General features: G+C 41.0%; 1 protein-coding gene across 1 annotated transcript; it reads left to right on the forward strand.

Annotated features, from left to right (window-relative positions):
• The first annotated feature begins 5,763 nt into the window (after window positions 1–5,763).
• On the forward strand, window positions 5,764–17,308 carry LOC113917407 (histone-lysine N-methyltransferase SETMAR). The gene is given in 3 exon segments (XM_027585173.2): window positions 5,764–5,798; window positions 5,800–5,926; window positions 14,768–17,308. Coding segments are annotated over 3 exon segments (951 nt in total). The 3' UTR covers window positions 15,557–17,308.
• The last annotated feature ends 899 nt before the right edge of the window (window positions 17,309–18,207 follow it).

An 18,207-nucleotide genomic window follows, 5' to 3' on the forward strand; every position in this document is an offset into this window, starting at 1 on the left:
CCCCAATCAAAAGACACAGGCTATCAGATTGGATTAAAAAACAAGACCCATCAATATGCTGTCTGCAAGAGACTCATTTTAGACCCAAAGACACCCCCAGATTGAAAGTGAGGGGGTGGAAAACCATTTACCATGCTAATGGACACCAAAAGAAAGCTGGGGTGGCAATCCTTATATCAGACAAACTAGGTTTTAAAACAAAGACTGTAATAAGAGATGAGGAAGGACACTATATCCTACTTAAAGGGTCTATCCAACAAGAAGATCTAACAATTGTAAATATCTATGCCCCTACCATGGGAGCAGCCAATTATATAAGGCAATTAATAACAAAAGCAAAGAAACACATTGATAACAATACAATAATAGTGGGGGACTTTAACACCCCCCTGACTGAAATGGACAGATCATCTAAGCAAAAGATCAACAAGGAAATAAAGACTTTAAATGACACACTGGACCAAATGGACTTCACAGACATATTCAGAACATTCCATCCCAAAGCAAAGGAATACACATTCTTCTCTAGTGCCCATGGAACATTCTCCAGAATTGATCACATCCTAGGTCACAAATCAGGTCTCAATCGGTACCAAAAGATTGGGATCATTCCCTGCATATTTTCAGACCACAATGCTTTGAAACTAGAACTCAACCACAAGAGGAAAGTCGGAAAGAACTCAAATACATGGAGGCTAAAGAGCATCCTACTAAAGAATGAATGGGTCAACCAAGAAATCAAAGAAGAATTAAAAAAATTCCTGGAAACCAATGAAAATGAAAACACAACTGTTCAAAATCTTTGGGATACAGCAAAGGCAGTCCTGAGAGGAAAGTATATAGCAATACAAGCCTTTCTCAAGAAACAAGAGAGGTCTCAAATACACAACCTAACCCTACACCTAAAGGAGCTGGAGAAAGAACAGCAAATAAAGCCTAAACCCAGCAGGAGAAGAGAAATCATAAAGATCAGAGCAGAAATCAATGAACTAGAAACCAAAAGAACAGTAGAACAGATCAACGAAACTAGGAGCTGGTTCTTTGAAAGAATTAACAAGATTGATAAACCCCTAGCCAGACTGATCAAAAAGAAAAGAGAAATGACCCAAATCAACAAAATCATGAATGAAAGAGGAGAGATCACAACCAACACCAAAGAAATACAAACAATTATAAGAACATATTATGAGCAACTCTATGCCAACAAATTAGATAACCTGGAAGAAATGGGTGCATTCCTAGAGACGTATCAACTACCAAAATTGAACCAGGAAGAAATAGAAAACCTGAACAGACCTATAACCACTAAGGAAATTGAAACAGTCATCAAAAATCTCCCAAGAAACAAAAGCCCAGGGCCAGATGGCTTCCCAGGGGAATTCTATCAGACATTTCAAGAAGAATTAATACCTATTCTCCTGAAACTGTTCCAAAAAATAGAAATGGAAGGGAAACTTCCAAACTCATTTTATGAGGCCAGCATTACCTTGATCCCAAAACCAGACAAAGACCCCATCAAAAAAGAGAATTACAGACCAATATCCTTGATGAACATGGATGCAAAAATTCTCACCAAAATACTAGCCAATAGGATCCAACAGTACATTAAAAGGATTATTCACCAGGACCAAGTGGGATTTATTCCTGGGCTGCAAGGCTGGTTCAACATCCGCAAATCAATCAATGTGATACAATACATTAACAAAAGAAAGAGCAAGAATCATATGATCCTCTCAATAGATGCAGAAAAAGCATTTGACAAAGTACAACATCCTTTCTTGATCAAAACTCTTCAGAGTATAGGGATAGAGGGTACATACCTCAATATCATAAAAGCCATCTATGAAAAACCTACAGCGAATATCATTCTCAATGGGGAAAGGCTGAGAGCTTTTCCCCTAAGGTCAGGAACACGGCAGGGATGTCCACTATCACCACTGCTATTCAACATAGTATTAGAAGTCCTAGCCACAGCAATCAGACAACAAAAAGAAATCAAAGGCATACAAATCGGCAAAGAGGAAGTCAAACTCTCACTCTTTGCAGATGATATGATACTGTATGTGGAAAACCCAAAAGACTCCACCCCAAAACTGCTAGAACTCATACAGGAATTCAGTAAAGTAGCAGGATATAAAATCAATGCACAGAAATCAGTGGCATTCCTATACACCAACAACAAGACAGAAGAGAGACAAATCAAGGAGTCGATCCCATTTACAATTGCACCCAAAACCATTAGATACCTAGGAATAAATCTAACCAAAGAGGCAAAGGATCTGTACTCAGAAAACTATAAAATACTCATGAAAGAAATCGAAGAAGACACAAAGAAATGGAAAAACGTTCCATGCTCATGGATTGGGAGAATCAACATTGTGAAGATGTCAATGCTACCTAGAGCAATCTACACATTCAATGCAATCCCCATCAAAATACCATCCACTTTTTTCAAAGAAATGGAACAAATAATCCTAAAATTTGTATGGAACCAGAAGAGACCCAGAATAGCCAGAGGAATACTGAAAAAGAAAAGCAAAGCTGGCGGCATCACAATTCCGGACTTCCAGCTCTATTACAAAGCTGTCATCATCAAGACAGTATGGTACTGGCACAAAAACAGACACATAGATCAATGGAACAGAATCGAGAGCCCAGAAATGGACCCTCAACTCTATGGTCAACTTATCTTTGACAAAGCAGGAAAGAATGTCCAATGGCAAAAAAACAGTCTCTTCAACAAATGGTGTTGGGAAAATTGGACAGCCACATGCAGAAGAATGAAACTGGACCATTTCCTTACACCACACACAAAAATAGACTCCAAATGGTTGAAAGACCTAAACGTGAGACAGGAGTCCATCAAAATCCTAAAGGAGAACACAGGTAGCAACCTTTTCGACCTTAGCCGCAGCAACTTCTTCCTAGAAACATCGCCAAAGGCACGGGAAGCCAGGGCAAAAATGAACTATTGGGATTTCATCAAGATAAAAAGCTTTTGCACAGCAAAAGAAACAGTCCACAAAACCAAAAGACAACCAACAGAATGGGAGAAAATATTTGCAAATGACATATCAGATAAAGGGCTAGTATCCAAAATCTATAAAGAACTTATCAAACTCAACACCCAAAGAACAAATAATCCAATCAAGAAATGGGCAGAAGACATGAACAGACATTTCTCCAAAGAAGACATCCAAATGGCCAACAGGCACATGAAAAAGTGCTCAATATCGCTCGGCATCAGGGAAATCCAAATCAAAACCTCAATGAGATACCACCTCACACCCGTTAGAATGGCTAAAATTAACAAGTCAGGGAACGACAGATGTTGGCGGGGATGTGGAGAAAGGGGAACCCTCCTACACTGTTGGTGGGAATGCAAGCTGGTGCAACCCCTCTGGAAAACAGTATGGAGGTTCCTCAAACAGTTGAAATTAGAGCTACCGTTCGATCCAGCAATTGCACTACTGGGTATTTACCACAAAGACACAAATGTAGGGACCCGAAGGGGTACGTGTACCCCAATGTTTATAGCGGCAATGTCCACCATAGCCAAACTGTGGAAAGAGCCAAGATGCCCATCGACAGATGAATGGATAAAGAAGATGTGGTATATATACACAATGGAATATTATGCAGCCATCAAAAGGAATGAGATCTTGCCATTTGCAACGACGTGGATGGAACTGGAGGGTGTTATGCTGAGTGAAATAAGTCAATCAGAGAAAGACATGTATCACATGACCTCACTGATATGAGGAATTCTTAATCTCAGGAAAGAAACTGAGTGTTACTGGAGTGGTTGGGGGGTGGGAGGGATGGGGTGGCTGGGTGATAGATATTGGGGAGGGTATGTGCTACGGTGAGCGCTGTGAATTGTGCAAGACTGTTGAATCACAGTTCTGTACTTCTGAAACAAATAACGCAACATATTTTAAGAAAAAAGAAAAAGAAGAAAACAGGAGAGGAAGAAAAGGGGAGTATGTCAGAGGGGGAGACGAACCATGAGAGATGATGGACTCTGAAAAACAAACTGAGGGTTCTAGAGGGGAGGGGGGTAGGGGGATGGGTTAGCCTGGTGATGGGTATTGAGGAGGGCACGTTCTGCATGGAGCACTGGGTGTTATGAACAAACAATGAATCATGGAACACTGCACCAAAAACTAATGATGTAATATATGGTGATTAACATAACAATAAAAAAATTAAAAAAAAAAAAGAAAGAGTAAAAAAAAATAGTAATAATAAAAACAGCATGATAATCTCAAATACAGAAGAGTGGTTCTTCTCATTAATCCTATAGTTATTTATTCATAATACTCAGGTTCTTATTAATTTCTGGGTGTATATAATTATTTGTTTGCTGGAATGGAACTCTCCTGGGGCATTATGTCTTCTTCCTGGGTACATTCCCCAAATTGGTAAACATAGCACTGTGCATATTAAACACAGGATTTTAAACAATACAACAAAGGGATGTGCAACCTCAAAGACTATAGAAGCAATATAAAGGTGATTTGGGAGAATGTTAGACTTGAAAAAAATAACTTCAAGAATCCAAGGAAGAAACCAGAGCCTGAGACTAAGTAAAAAGAAATGAAAATGCGAAACATTACAAAAGTAGAATCAACAAGATTTGGCCAGGAAGATCGTAGCTATGGAGGTCTAAGGCGAGGAAGAAATATAGGGAAATGCTTTGGTTTGTTGCTTTAATAACTCGGCGGTCGTGGACAAGTTATTTGCCCAGTTTATTTTAAAGGAGAAAAGGAAGGATTAGTCCGCTCAGGTCATTGTTGGGTTCTTGGTGTCTGTGAGACAGAAAGTAGAAACGTCCCATCATCAGTTGGCTATCCACAACCGGAGCTAAGCGGTTATCCGTATCATCTGAGCTGGAAACAGAAGACCTAATACTTTTTAACAGTATCTGAAGCCACGTCGCGAGATGCTATTACTGAGGAAGCCCAGACAAGGCGAGAAAAGGGCCTGGGGCAGAAACCTGAGTGACACCCACCAACATTTCAGAGTCAGGAGGGAGAAGGACAGTCGGCCAGAAGGCAGCGCATCCAGGACCGGTGCCGCAGAAGCTGCAAGGGCACAGGGTTTCAAGTAGATGCGGCAGGACAATCGGGTCAGAGAGCTTTGGAAATATTCCACTGGATCCAGCAATTTCGAGGTTATCAGAATCCTTTGTCGGGGCCGGGTTTTTCTTTTCCAGGAAAGGGAAGCTGATAGGAAACAGATGAACTCAATCCAGGAGTGGGCGTCCCCACACAGGCCTTAGGGCGCCCTATACCGCTATTCTGCCGCCGGAGAACAAACCCTATCATAGGCCACCCAACTGCTACGCGAGTTCCAGAACTTCAGAAACCCTGGTGTGCATTTCACCCCTCAACTTAGAGCGCACCCTTGCCCTCACTCCAGCAATCTTCCGGGCCCTCAGAAACCTGGAAAAATGACCTCACCTCGCAAACCCTTCCTGAGGCTCACCGGAAAAATTAAAGCACTTCATTTTGTATTTCCAAAACTATGTCCGTACCTTCCAAAGCTTTGTATTATTTGTTGTGCATCTGGCTTAAAAGAGAGGGAGCCAATCCAAAAAGTCAAGGAAAGCTGAGGGTCGAAGGAGGAGACGCCCTCACAGGCCACTTATGAAAGGAGAGAGAAAAACTACGACTCCCAGGAGGCAGCGGGGCCGCGCGACCCACGATTCCCAGCTTCCGCTGCGAAGCTCAAAAGCGTCTAGGCGCCACGGGAATCGAGATGGCGCGAAATGTCCACGAAAGCTGTAGAGAGGTGGCCATGCGGGATGGCAGCGACTGAGGAGGGGCCTAAGGCCCTTACTGAGCTGCTGGATGTCGCGCGCGGCTTGGAGAACGTGCCTGTGAGCGCGTGGCCCCCGGGGGCGGAGCCAGAGCCTTTCCAGGTAGGGGGCGGGGCTCGGCCGCCGAGAGCGCGGCGCGCCGGGGTGGGGGGGGTTGCGGGGGGCGAGCGCCCTTCTCTCTGGGGCGAGCCTTGCCCGGCACGCGCACTGCGCGCGCGCAGCCACCGGAGTGGAGCTGGCGCCCGGCCGGGTAGGGGAGATATGGATGGAGGCGAGGACCCAGGGCGCCGTTCCCCGACCTGGCAGTGATTCTGTGGATGACTCTCCTATCCCAAGTTGTCTCCGTATTCTCGACTTTTTTCTTTCCCTGTCGCAGAGCTGTTTCGCGCAGGGATAGCTCTTAAATGCACAGGTTTTAGTCTCGTTCTATTAACCCTCCGTGATGACCTTAGCAATAGCAAGAGTATTCTTTTCTCCCCACAGACCGGCAGTTCCCTGAAGGACAAACCAGGTGTTTCGTGAGGTCCTTTGGAAAGAGCCCTGAGAACCTGTCTGTCTTTTCCTGACTCTCTTCCCAGTACTCACTGAGAGATTGGGGGCAAGTCATTTACCTCTCTCGTCACAGGTATCTCCTCTGTAAGATAAGGCATGGGCCCAATCAATGGATCTCAGTCTAGTGTTAGGGTTAAAAACTTAGTCCCTACAAGGAGACTTTGCTGAGTCTCCGTCGTGCTATGAGGGCTTGGGCAAATATAAACTAGCCTCAGTTAAGCGTTAGAATCAATCCTCCCGTGTACGATTAAAATAATAGTGCCTCTCTCCCGGATTGCTTTGAGAATTACAAGTAAAACACACTTCCTGGTTTGCTGAAAGAACCCAATAAATGTTCCGCTGCTGTTACCACATCAAAACCCATTCTGCTCTACCTTCCCCACCCCTCTGACCTTGGCCTGCTCATTGCCTATGGAATATGACCAAAAAAACAATGATGTTGGAGTGAAAGGTGCACTTGGACTTGGAGGTAGGAGAGCGAGGTTCAGGGCTGAGCCATCTTGGCTGTTTCTTGGAGTCTGAGCTTCTTCATCTGCAAAATGAAAATAATTAAAAATTTATAACCTTGGTCACATACACCATCAATACTAAGCCCTGTGTGTCTCTCCTTAGGGTTGTTGTGAAGATCAAATAAAACAGATTTGCTAGCAGTTTTCAGAGTAAAGCAGGATATTAATGTCAGGAAAGGTTATTTTTCCTCAAACTACCTTAGGGCAGTTTTACGGTTTTGTGGTTTTTTGGGTTTTTTTTTTTTTTTTTTTTAGATTTTATTCATTTGTTTGACAGAGAAAGACAGAGAGGAAACACAAGCAGGGAGAGTGGGAGAGGGAGAAGCAGGCTTCCCACTGAGCAGGGAGCCCTATGCGGGGCTCAATCCCAGAGTCCTGGGATCGTGACCTGAGCCGAAGACAGACACTTAACGACTGAGCCACCCAGGTGCCCAGTTTTATGGTTAATAATACAGTTGACTAGGGGTGCCTGGGTGACTCAGTCTGTTAAGTGTCTGCCTTCGGCTCAAGTCATGATCCCATGGCTCCCTGCTCAGCAGGGATCTGCTTCTCCCTCTACCTCTGCCCCTTACCCCCTGCCCGTGCTCTGTCTTTCGTTCTGTGCTCTCTCTCTCAAATAAATAAAGTCTAAATAATAATAATAATAGGAATTACAGTTGGAGTTATACAGTTGGCTCACACCATATTAAACACTAATTCCTGAAAGCTTATTCAAGACCAACCATTGCTAAATGTCTGGTCAAAAACACTGAAAAATGTTTTCTTTATTCAACAAGTAATTGAGTGTGTTTAATGTGATAGGCGTTAAGCTAGACATAGAAGATAAAATGGTGACAACCTTGCCTTTGAGCTTACAAGACCATATAGAAAGCACTTAGTTGCTATGGGGGGGCTGGAGAAGGGAGAGAGGAAGCCTTATGATTGATCCTTATATCTACAATTGATAGGCATAAATGAAAATCTTGAGACTAAGACTCAGTCCCTCAGTATTCTAGCTGCCTGGCTATATGCATAGCTCTGGGTAGAGTTAGAGTTACAGAAAGAAGGTAAGATCCTTTGTCAAGGACCTTATAGTCTTACCAAGAAGATAAAACATGCTTGAAACATATTTATGACAAGTCTAAAAGTGTCTAACTAGTTTGCTTTCCTATATTCATGGAGCACAAAACCTGTCTTATGAAAGGTCAAAACAGCTTGCTTACCCCAAGCCCTGCCTTCACAGGCATGTACACACATAAGAATTAAGGCATGAAAAACTCAAGGTAAAAATAACTTTGTGTCTGATTTGCTTTTGAGTACTGTGTGAAAAGGCAAAAAGAACATTCACATGTTCACACTGGAAACAAGCCTATCATAATGCCATCTGTGTTGAAAGCCAAGTAGAAAATAAACTAATTGATTTTCTTGAACGGAGAGTTGAATCTAGGCTTTTTCCAGGTTTCTGAAACCAGCCTTAAACATATTTTTTAAGATTTCAACTTGGCCTTGACAAGAATTATCTGGCTCACAGGCTCTTAATAGCTTGGAGCAAAAACAAACTCATGGGGTAGAGGCCAAGTACAAAGATTCATGTAGCTGGTGTTTAAAAACAACCAAAAAAGGAATGAAGATTTTCACAGCACTTTAAATTCAGAATCAAGGCCTAGGTTTTAAGCCCAAAATATTATGCGGTGTCATACTTAAGTTTCTGGGGCCTTGATATAGAATGTGACTTAGAAAAGTCAGACTTTCGTAAGAAGTTATCAAGAGCTACAATCAAGCGGTCAAAAAATATTTCCTAAGCCTGCTGCTTTGTGCCCAGTACTATGAAAAGTAACTCGACTCCCATTACCATGTCATACCCCAAACCACATGACCATTTCCTTGATACATGTATTTGTTAGGAAGACAAGACTTAACACATGTAGTACAACCAGAGAGACCTATAGCCTATGCCATTTAGATCCCAAAGTTTATGCTATTAATATGTGCAGGTCTAATTCAGAAAAGAGAGAAATTGTGTATGAGAATAGCCAAGGGGGTATATTTGCTTTTCAACATGCTGTCTCCTGGTTTCCATTTCGGCTTCTTGAGTGACCATGGTTTTTAAAAAAAGTTTTAAGTTTTCTGTCAAGAAACTTGAAATCTCTGCCCAGTTCTTCAAGGATCTGGTTTCTGTTCCTTCGTTTTACACTGGTCATTTTGCTTTTATTCCCAACTCTTGCATGATCAGTGTTTGCATTTTGATACATACCAGGAAAAAGTAGTTTATGTTATTATGATACAAAGAAATGATAAAAATCCCATTCTCCGTGTGTTCTCTGTATTCTGACTGGTTCTTTCTAAATCCCAGCACATACATCTAACAAGCAGTAAGGCAGTATTTGTAGATGAAGGAAAGAAGTCTGTGCTGCATCAATTCTTCGTTTCCCTCACTCAAGATGGATAAGTAATAGAAAATAGAAATATAGTGACATCGTCTCCTAGACAAAATTTTGATTTAACCGTGTTTGAACCTAGAAAGTTTAACTTCAGAATCTGCTGTTTTCACCACCCTCCCAGGTAGCCTACATAATTAATATTGAACACCTATGTGCCAGCCACTAGAGTAAGCTTTTTACATGGATTCTTTTTTTTTTTCCTTCACGGTCACCTGTGAGACAGAAAGGAAATATTTAGAGAGATTAAGTGATGTGCCAGAAATAAATGATGTTTTAAATATAAAATCTAGAAATAATATCTAGAAGCCTTTAAGGAAGCTACTATTTTAAAAATATAAAGTGCCTGGCACAGAGTACAGTGTAATTTAAATTTAATAATACCTGGGGCTGGGGGGCAGATACAGGTATTATTCCTGTTTTATTGGTGCAAACCGAAAACTTAGAAGGTAACTTGCCCTAAGTTACAATGCTAATAAGAGCCTAGTTCTGTGTGTGTCTCCTTTAGGACATTCCATGTTCTACATTAAGAAGTTCTCCATAGGGGCGCCTGGGTGGCTCAGTCGGTTAAGCGTCTGCCTTCAGCTCAGGTCATGATCCCGGGGTCCTGGAATCGAGCCCCGCATCAGGCAACTTGCTCAGCGGGAAGCCTGCCTCTCCCTCTGCCTGCCGCTCCCCGTGCTTGTGCTCTCACTGTCTATCTCTATCAAATAAATAAATAAAATCTTTTTTAAAATAAAATAATAAAAAATAAAAATTAAGAAGAAGTTGTCTATTGGTTGTCCAGTGTTCAGGCTTGTCACAGGCCTATCTGGCCTCCAGCACACTTTATCTTAGCCTCATCTCCGATTTGGAGACCTGAATTCTCATTAGCCTTTGACTCAATTTTCCAGCCATTTCCTGGAACCATTATCAGCCTTCTACTGTGGGCATATCAATCAAGAGCCATTTGTTTGCAAGAAATAGAAATACAATAGAAACTAACTCAAGCAAAAAAGGGAAGGAATTGCCTCATAACAGCAAAGTCCAAGAGTGGTAACTATAAGCATTTCTGGATGCAAGAACTCTAATGGTGTCATCAAATATTTCTTTCCACCACCTCTGCCCTTCGCACCCCTGCTCCCCTTTCATCTGGTTGGCCACACCCTCAGTAGGTTTTATGTGTGCAGTAGAACTGGAGAATGCCAGGTAAACAAGTGGAATGAGATTGTCTCTTCCTGATCATTTCAGCAGAAGTCTCAGAATTCTTTTTCATTGATCTGGCTTAAGTAGTGTGCCGATCCATGAACCAAACACTGTTGAAAGGAGCAAGTGATGATCTGATTAGCTGGGTCCAGGTTCCCGCCCAACCTGGATCCCCATCCAAACCAATGAGACTGGACTGGGAAGGGTTCCTCCAGGAGAAGTCAGGGTGCTTTTATCAGAAGAAGAGGAACAGATGCTGGATGGGTAAAAATATGTCCTCTCTGGTCTCATTCCCCAAGCTTTGATCTCTCCTGGGTTTAGAGTAAGCACAAAACCCTCAGGGTAACACCCTTTTTTTGGATCAGTTTGGCCCTGGGCTTTGTTCCAGGAAGTAGAGGACAAACTGTGGAAAGAGTTACAAATTGGGAGCATTTATTTTTTTTGTTTTAAAGATTTTATTTATTTATTTGACAGAGACATAGCGAGAGCAGGAACACAAGCAGGGGGGAGTGGGAGAGGGAGAAGCAGGCTTCCCGCAGAGCAGGGAGCCCGATTTGGGGCTCGATCCCAGCACCCCGGGATCATGACCTGAGCCGAAGGCAGACGCTTAACGACTGAGCCACCCAGGCGCCCAAATTGGGAGCATTTAAGCTCAAGTCAGTTGACTCCCAATTTGTAACATACTTAACATTAGCTTTCAGATTCTCAGAAGTTAACAATTTGCATGGCATATAGATATTTGAATAGAGTATCAGGTCAGTGACATCAGATTATTTCTGAAAACAATTTTCCAATATGTAGTTAGATACCTAAAAAGGTGAATAATTACATAATCATATGTTAATTTAGACCACAGTTTTCAAAAGATTTTTCTCTAGCCATTTTTCTAAGTCAGGTGAAATATCTTTCTGGAGTGGTATTTTACTGACTGTTTATGGAGGAGAAAATGGAAAATATGGAAATAAAATGATTTGTGATAAATATCAGTATCAGGGTTAAGGATTACATCCATCAAGGGAAAACAAATAATTCTCTTTAAACAGGAAGTTTATACAGAGGTCTCTGTTATCCTTTGGCAGGTGTCTGCAGCTCATTTGGAATTAGATACCCTTTATAATCTGTGTCTCTAAAAGATCTTAGATTGTGCATCAAGTTTAAATTCCAGAATTTTTAAAAACGGTATCACTAGATTTTCCAGTGTCTTTTTTTAAATGTATAAATAAAAATAAGCAAATAACAGTATTTTTCAAAACCTATCCATATCCAAATAAGTTCAACAAAGAATAAAATGCTGTTCTGGCTAGAAGACTACAGTAAGCCAGACTTGATTTCAAAAGGAGTTATCTGTGTCCAAAAAAAAAAAAAAATAATAACTTTATACTTTAGTGATTTATATAGTACATCAAAAATCTGTGCGCTTTTAAGAAGAAATCAATTTAAAAGAATTCTTCATGAAAAGTTTAACAAAGAGATAGTAAAATCTTCATTTTACAAGTACTTTTTAAAATGTCTCAGTAACCATTTACATTTCAACCTTGACTCTTAAAAGCTGGAAGTAGATTCTGTCTCAGACAGCAGTCATTGAATTTGACTGATAGGGCATCTTTTTCTAAGCCATTCTTTATCCCTTTAGGACATCTCCACTAAGCTAAAGCTCATTTTGAAAGAAATGACACAAACAAGAGAAGCTATTTTCGCTCCTCCACCCCCAAATCACTTCTTAAGCAGAGTGTTGGCCTTCCCCCGCAGGTACTCCCACTCATCATCCTCCTCATCTCTCACAAGAGGATGTCAATCCTTTCCCCAGCTGAACGTTTTTTAAAATATAGGATTTTGAGCCTAACTGCATAGCTCCACCGAGGCCTCCACAGGGAGTGTGACTACACGTTGTTTAATACTTTCCCCAAAGCTTGGCCCAGAGATGCAGTATTAATGGATGATTGACTGAAAGATAATGTGGTTCAGACATTCCTCTAGATACTCTAAAATCTATCCCTGCATTAAAGCCTGTGTACCTGCTCCCTTGCAGTACGGCTCTTACTGACTGTTGTGGCCCCATGCCAATAGCCTTTATTGAGAGTCAGAATGAAAAACAGCCCATGAAACTGTTTTCTGGAAAAGAATGGTTTAGACAGACACATTGGTGAAATTTCTCTCCAGTCTCCATAGCGGAAAAAGTCAGTGCTCGTTCTCAACGGTGAGATTATTCCTTATGGATAGTGCAAGCCCTGCATCTGATCGTATTTCCCTCTTGGAAGTGGCTGTGCTCAGGCAGCACCAAAAGTCCAGTTTACTTCTGCTACACACTGTGTGTGTCTAAACTCGCTCAACTAGCTCTTATTTTTCCCTTTGCTGTACATTTCCTATGTATTGTTCATTTATCTGAACTCTTTGTATGTCTCATTAAATCCTTTTTGGAACAAAGCAGGTGTGATGTTGTGATTTATAAAAAGAAATCTATATTTGGTCTTTGTCCCCATTTCTGGCACAGAGCTCCTAAAACCCTTGTTAGGTTCTAAGTGATAAGAGCAGCAAAAAGGTATCTTTTGTTATTTTAATGAGGCAAGTTTTGGAAACACACCAAAAGATGAGAGCTGCTTGCCAGTGGAGCCAACCATCTGGTTAGTGTTGGAACTTTCAGTACCCTCATCCCCGACCTCCAGCTGGGAGAGGGGCTTAGAGGTTGAAACATCTGCAAATAATAGCCGGTGATTTAATCAATCCTGGCTAAGTGATGAAGCCTCCTTAAAAACCCAAGAAAACAGAATTCAGAGAGCTTCTGGGTTGGTGAACGTGGAGCTGCTGGGAGTGTGGCATGCCCAGAGAGGGCATGGAAACTCTTCTCTCTTTCCCCATACTTTGCTCTATGCCTCCCTTCCACCTGGCTGTTCCTGAGTAGTATCCTTTTCTAGTATGTAAAATTTTTCTCTGAGTTCCGTGAGCAGTTCTCGCAAATTAATTGAACCCAAGGAGGGGATTTTGAGAACCTCTGACTTACAGCCTGTTGGCCACAAGTTAGGTAACAACGTGGACTTGTGACCGGCGTCTAAAGTCCAAGGAGGAGGTCATGGGAACCTCCAATATGTAGCCCATCAGTCAGTAGCACAGATTTCAACCTGAGCTTGCGCCTGGTGTCCGAAGTCGGGGGATAGGGGGGCGGTCTTAGGACTGACCCATTAAACTGTGGGGTGTGATGCTACTGGATAGCATCAGAACTGAGTTGAGTTGTAGGATACCCCCCTGGTGCTCGAAGCATTGCTTGTTAGAGGTGTGGGGAAACCCCACCACGACGACCACTGCATTGAAATTGGGTCCAAGAACACTAATAGCAGGTATAAATAAATGAGTTAGGTTCCATGTAAGCAAGAATTATTCTATACATAAAGAAATATGCTGGGCTCATGAGAGATACTTTAATCTTCAGGGTTTGGAAAATATGCTTAATTATGCTAGTGAGGAAATAACCAGAGATCAGGTTTCGCATAGAGATTTTAGACTTGGGACTTTATTCTTTTTCTGTAACATGAGAAAGTTTTCCGTATTATCTCTTTATCATTTAATAAAAACAGGATTTCTTTACATATATAATACATCTACATTTATTAATATCTATATAACAAATATGATTTTTGGAATTCTGTCTGCAGTTTCTTGGCCAATGCCTATTTTTAACATTATTAAGACTCAAAACTCTAAAGCAGTAGTGTCTTTTTTAAACATCAAAGAATATTTAAGAATTCAGGTAAACTTCAAATTAAGAATTCCTTAAAAATCAGTGGAAGACTTCCAAAGGCCATTTTTTGTTAATTTATTTATCATTTATGACTTTCTTCTCCCCAAAAAGCATCTGCAGTGACTCACAATAAAATACATGCATTTATATTGTCAGATAAATGTGAAAAGATCAAGAGCCAAAGATAAAATACTTAACTGCATTCAAAAACTAAATTCAGCACTGATTTTTCTGATAACCAAAGCTAAAAGGAAAACAAAATTAGTTACAAATCTTTCAATTTCTGATAAGAGAAAAACATATTTTTTCCTTTGTTACCACATACCTAGAATAAAACCACAGAATTTTAATCAAAAATTAATCTAATTTTTTAAATTGAAGAGGTATGTTTTCAAACGATATTTTAGTATATTGTGTTTTGTCAATTTTGTTTTAATCTGTTTTTATATATGTTGGAATTAAGAAGCGTCTCATCCAAAAGCTGCTTGAAAAATATATGAAATACATAGCATACCATGCTGACTGAGAGCATTTCTCTTTTTTGCAGTATACTCCTGACCATGTAGCTGGACCTGGAACAGACATTGATCCCACACAAATAACCTTTCCCGGATGCATTTGCTTCAAAACCCCCTGCCTCCCTGGTACTTGCTCTTGTCTCCGTCATGGGGAGAACTATGATGATAATTCACGCCTTAGAAATATAGGATCGGAAGGAAAGTGTGCCAAGCCAGTATTTGAATGCAACGTCCTATGCCAGTGCAGTGACCACTGCAGGAACAGGGTGGTCCAGCAGGGTCTGCAGTTCCAACTCCAGGTGTTCAAGACGGACAAAAAAGGCTGGGGACTTCGTACCTTGGAACTAATACCAAAAGGACGGTTTGTCTGTGAATATGCTGGTGAAGTTTTGGGATATTCTGAAGTACAGAGAAGAATTCAGTTACAAACAATACACGATCCAAATTACATTATAGCCGTCAGAGAACATGTTTACAATGGGCAGGTCATAGAAACATTTGTTGATCCCGCCTATATAGGAAATATTGGAAGATTTCTCAACCATTCTTGCGAGCCAAACCTGTTGATGATTCCTGTCCGAATTGACTCAATGGTACCAAAGTTAGCACTTTTTGCAGCCAAAGACGTTTTGCCCGAAGAAGAACTCTCTTACGACTATTCAGGAAGATTTCTTAATCTAATGGACAGTGAAGACAAAGAAAGGCTAGATCCCGGGAAAATAAGAAAACCTTGTTACTGCGGTGCCAAATCATGTGCTGCTTTCCTGCCTTATGACAGTTCACTGTTCTGCCCCTTAGAAAAGCCAAACATCAGTTAGGAGCAAAAAGCATGGATGTATGCATTACGGTTGCACATGGGAACAGAAATATTTTGCAACATTAAATGATTCATATTACTTTGAAACTTGCAGATGTGTGGGTCTAGAAGTTTGATATTGGTTCTGCACATTTCACACTAGTTGGTTCTCATTACATTAAGAAATAGTTAAAATGACAATTTAAGTGCTAGCTGTTTATTTATGAAATTCAAACAGGTTCTGCAATAATAGTTCATTAAATGAGATCTCGTTACAGTGTTTGAAGAGGATAAGTAAATTTCATGGTTTATTTTCAACTCTGTCTTTGCAGAGTGAAGCTTTTTCAAATTGAAATTCATTTAAAAAAACTACCAAAGAGCTATACTGACTCAAGAAAGATGGTCTCATTTGGTATCATTTTTTTTTTAAGATTTTATTTATTTATTTTACAGAGAGAGAAAGAGCACAAGCAGGGGGAGCAGCTGAGGGAGAGGGAGAAGCAGGCTCCCCGCTGAGCAGGAAACCCGAGGCAGGGCTGGATCCCAGGAACCCGGGATTGTGACCTGAGCCAAAGGCAGACATCCAACAGACTGAGCCACCCAGGGCCCCTGGTATCATTGTTAAGAGAACACCAACTATGAAAATCTCGCTTATAACAACACAATTTATGATTTTACTAAAAAGAAAATTAAGAAATCAGTTTTTTGAAATAAATATGTAATAATTTATGACTCAGGTCATCATTTTATTATCCATCTAAACATTGCCAGCTCGGGTGGATGCCCAGGCATGAACAAGGATAATTAAATTTAGTCATATTTGATATTTTGCCAATTTTCAGTCATATAAAAACACAACTTTATACATGCTTTCCATTCTTGTGGTTATGAAGAAATTTTTGTCAAAGTAGGAAGATAGCGTGTTTATAACCTTTAACTCTCTCTGCATGTTGCCTGTGGTTCTCCCACAAGCTGTCCTGGCCTTCACACTTATAAGGAGGGAAGGAAGGAGCTTCCCTGGCAAGGCTCACATGAAATAATGGCTGTAGATAGGCTATAAAGTACCATATAATTTTAGATACCATTTCAGACTTATTTCTGGGTTAAGAGTGTGCTATATGGAAAGAAAAGACAGCATATTATTATAGACATCTTTGGTGACATCATCACTACAACAGTAGGTCTATCTTGGTGGTATAGGTTATGGAACTATTAGAATAAACTCCCAAAGGAGGTCTGTTAATCATTTAAATGAAAGGATACCTGTCTTTGGTCATTTAAGTATAACTAAAATTATAAGAGAAATCTGAAGTCAGAGTTCCCGTTTGCTTTATAACTAGTAGGGATTTCCCTGGGATACTAAAAATCCTCTCTACTCTTGTGTATATTGTTATTTAGCATTAGTTTTTGCCCCATTGCCCAAAGCTACAAGTCATCCTCCTTCTCCTCCGAACGGGTGATCAACCACTAAATCCTATAAATTCCCCAAACTACACATGTCTAAAATCTATTTTACTCACCCTGTTACTGTTTTATGCCATGCAGCCCTCATTTCTTCCCTGCAACAGCCTCTCTGCCTTCAGCCTCACCATCCCCTCTGTGCATTCTCCCCAGGTCTAAACCCTCCCATGACTCCTCATCACCCTCAGGATGCAGCCCAACCTTCTCAACATGACGAGAAGGCCCCTGACTGCCTTTCCACCTCATCTCTCACTTTTCTTTATTTCTCTGAGGTCCTCTTTGAAAAGCCATGCCCTCTCATCCTTCACCTTGACAACTGCTATTCCCTTCTGGAAGAATCTTAAGGAAGCAGGTTGATTACCTTTGCCTGCAGAGGGCATTAGAAGGGTGTGTGTGTGTGTGTGTGTGTGTGTTTGTGTGTGTGTGTGTGTGTGTGTGTGTGTGTGATAATTTACATTATTCTTACCCTTGCATTAGAAGGGTGTGTGTGTGAGATAATTTACATTATTCTTACCCTTTCATTAGAAGGGTGTGTGTGTGTGTGTGTGTGTGTGTGTGTGTGTGTGTGTGTGTGTTTGAGATAATTTACATTATTCTTACCCTTGCATTAAAAGTGTGTGTGTGCGTGTGTGTGATAATTTACATTATTCTTACCCTTGCCTTCTTTGTAGAGAACACTCTGGATTTTCTTCATCCTGAAACCTTTTTCAGATATTGCTAGGATTTCTTACTCTCCATTTCCTACACTGACTGTTTACATGCACACTAGGTAGCTAAAATAACAAGAGAGCCAGCAATATATTCTATTTTATTTCCCTTTCTCTTTGTCCTTCCTTCCCTCCTCCTGTTTGTGTTTGCTGCTAGCTGGCTATTCACCACCTCCATCAGCCTGCTGTCTCCTTGTCATTCATCTTCCTCTACCACCTGCCCAGCCTGGTCCTCAATGCCACATTCCCATGGTTAAATGGGGAAAACACAAATTCCTTGATTTATTGTATAACCATCTCTGCTGTGTATTGCTTTGCTAATTTTGTTAGTCCTCCAGTCCAGACATACTCAATGTTCCCTGCTTATAAGGCAGTCAGTTACAGAATGCTGGTACCACTAATTACAACCCACATGCCCCATGGCCTCTGCTCACCATGCCCCCTCTATGACCAGCCCACATTCCACCCTCCCTCCACCCCTTGTCCACTTCTGTCTTCTTTTCCT

The sequence above is a fragment of the Zalophus californianus genome, chromosome 1 (assembly GCF_009762305.2).
Source record: "Zalophus californianus isolate mZalCal1 chromosome 1, mZalCal1.pri.v2, whole genome shotgun sequence".
NCBI lineage: Eukaryota > Metazoa > Chordata > Mammalia > Carnivora > Otariidae > Zalophus > Zalophus californianus.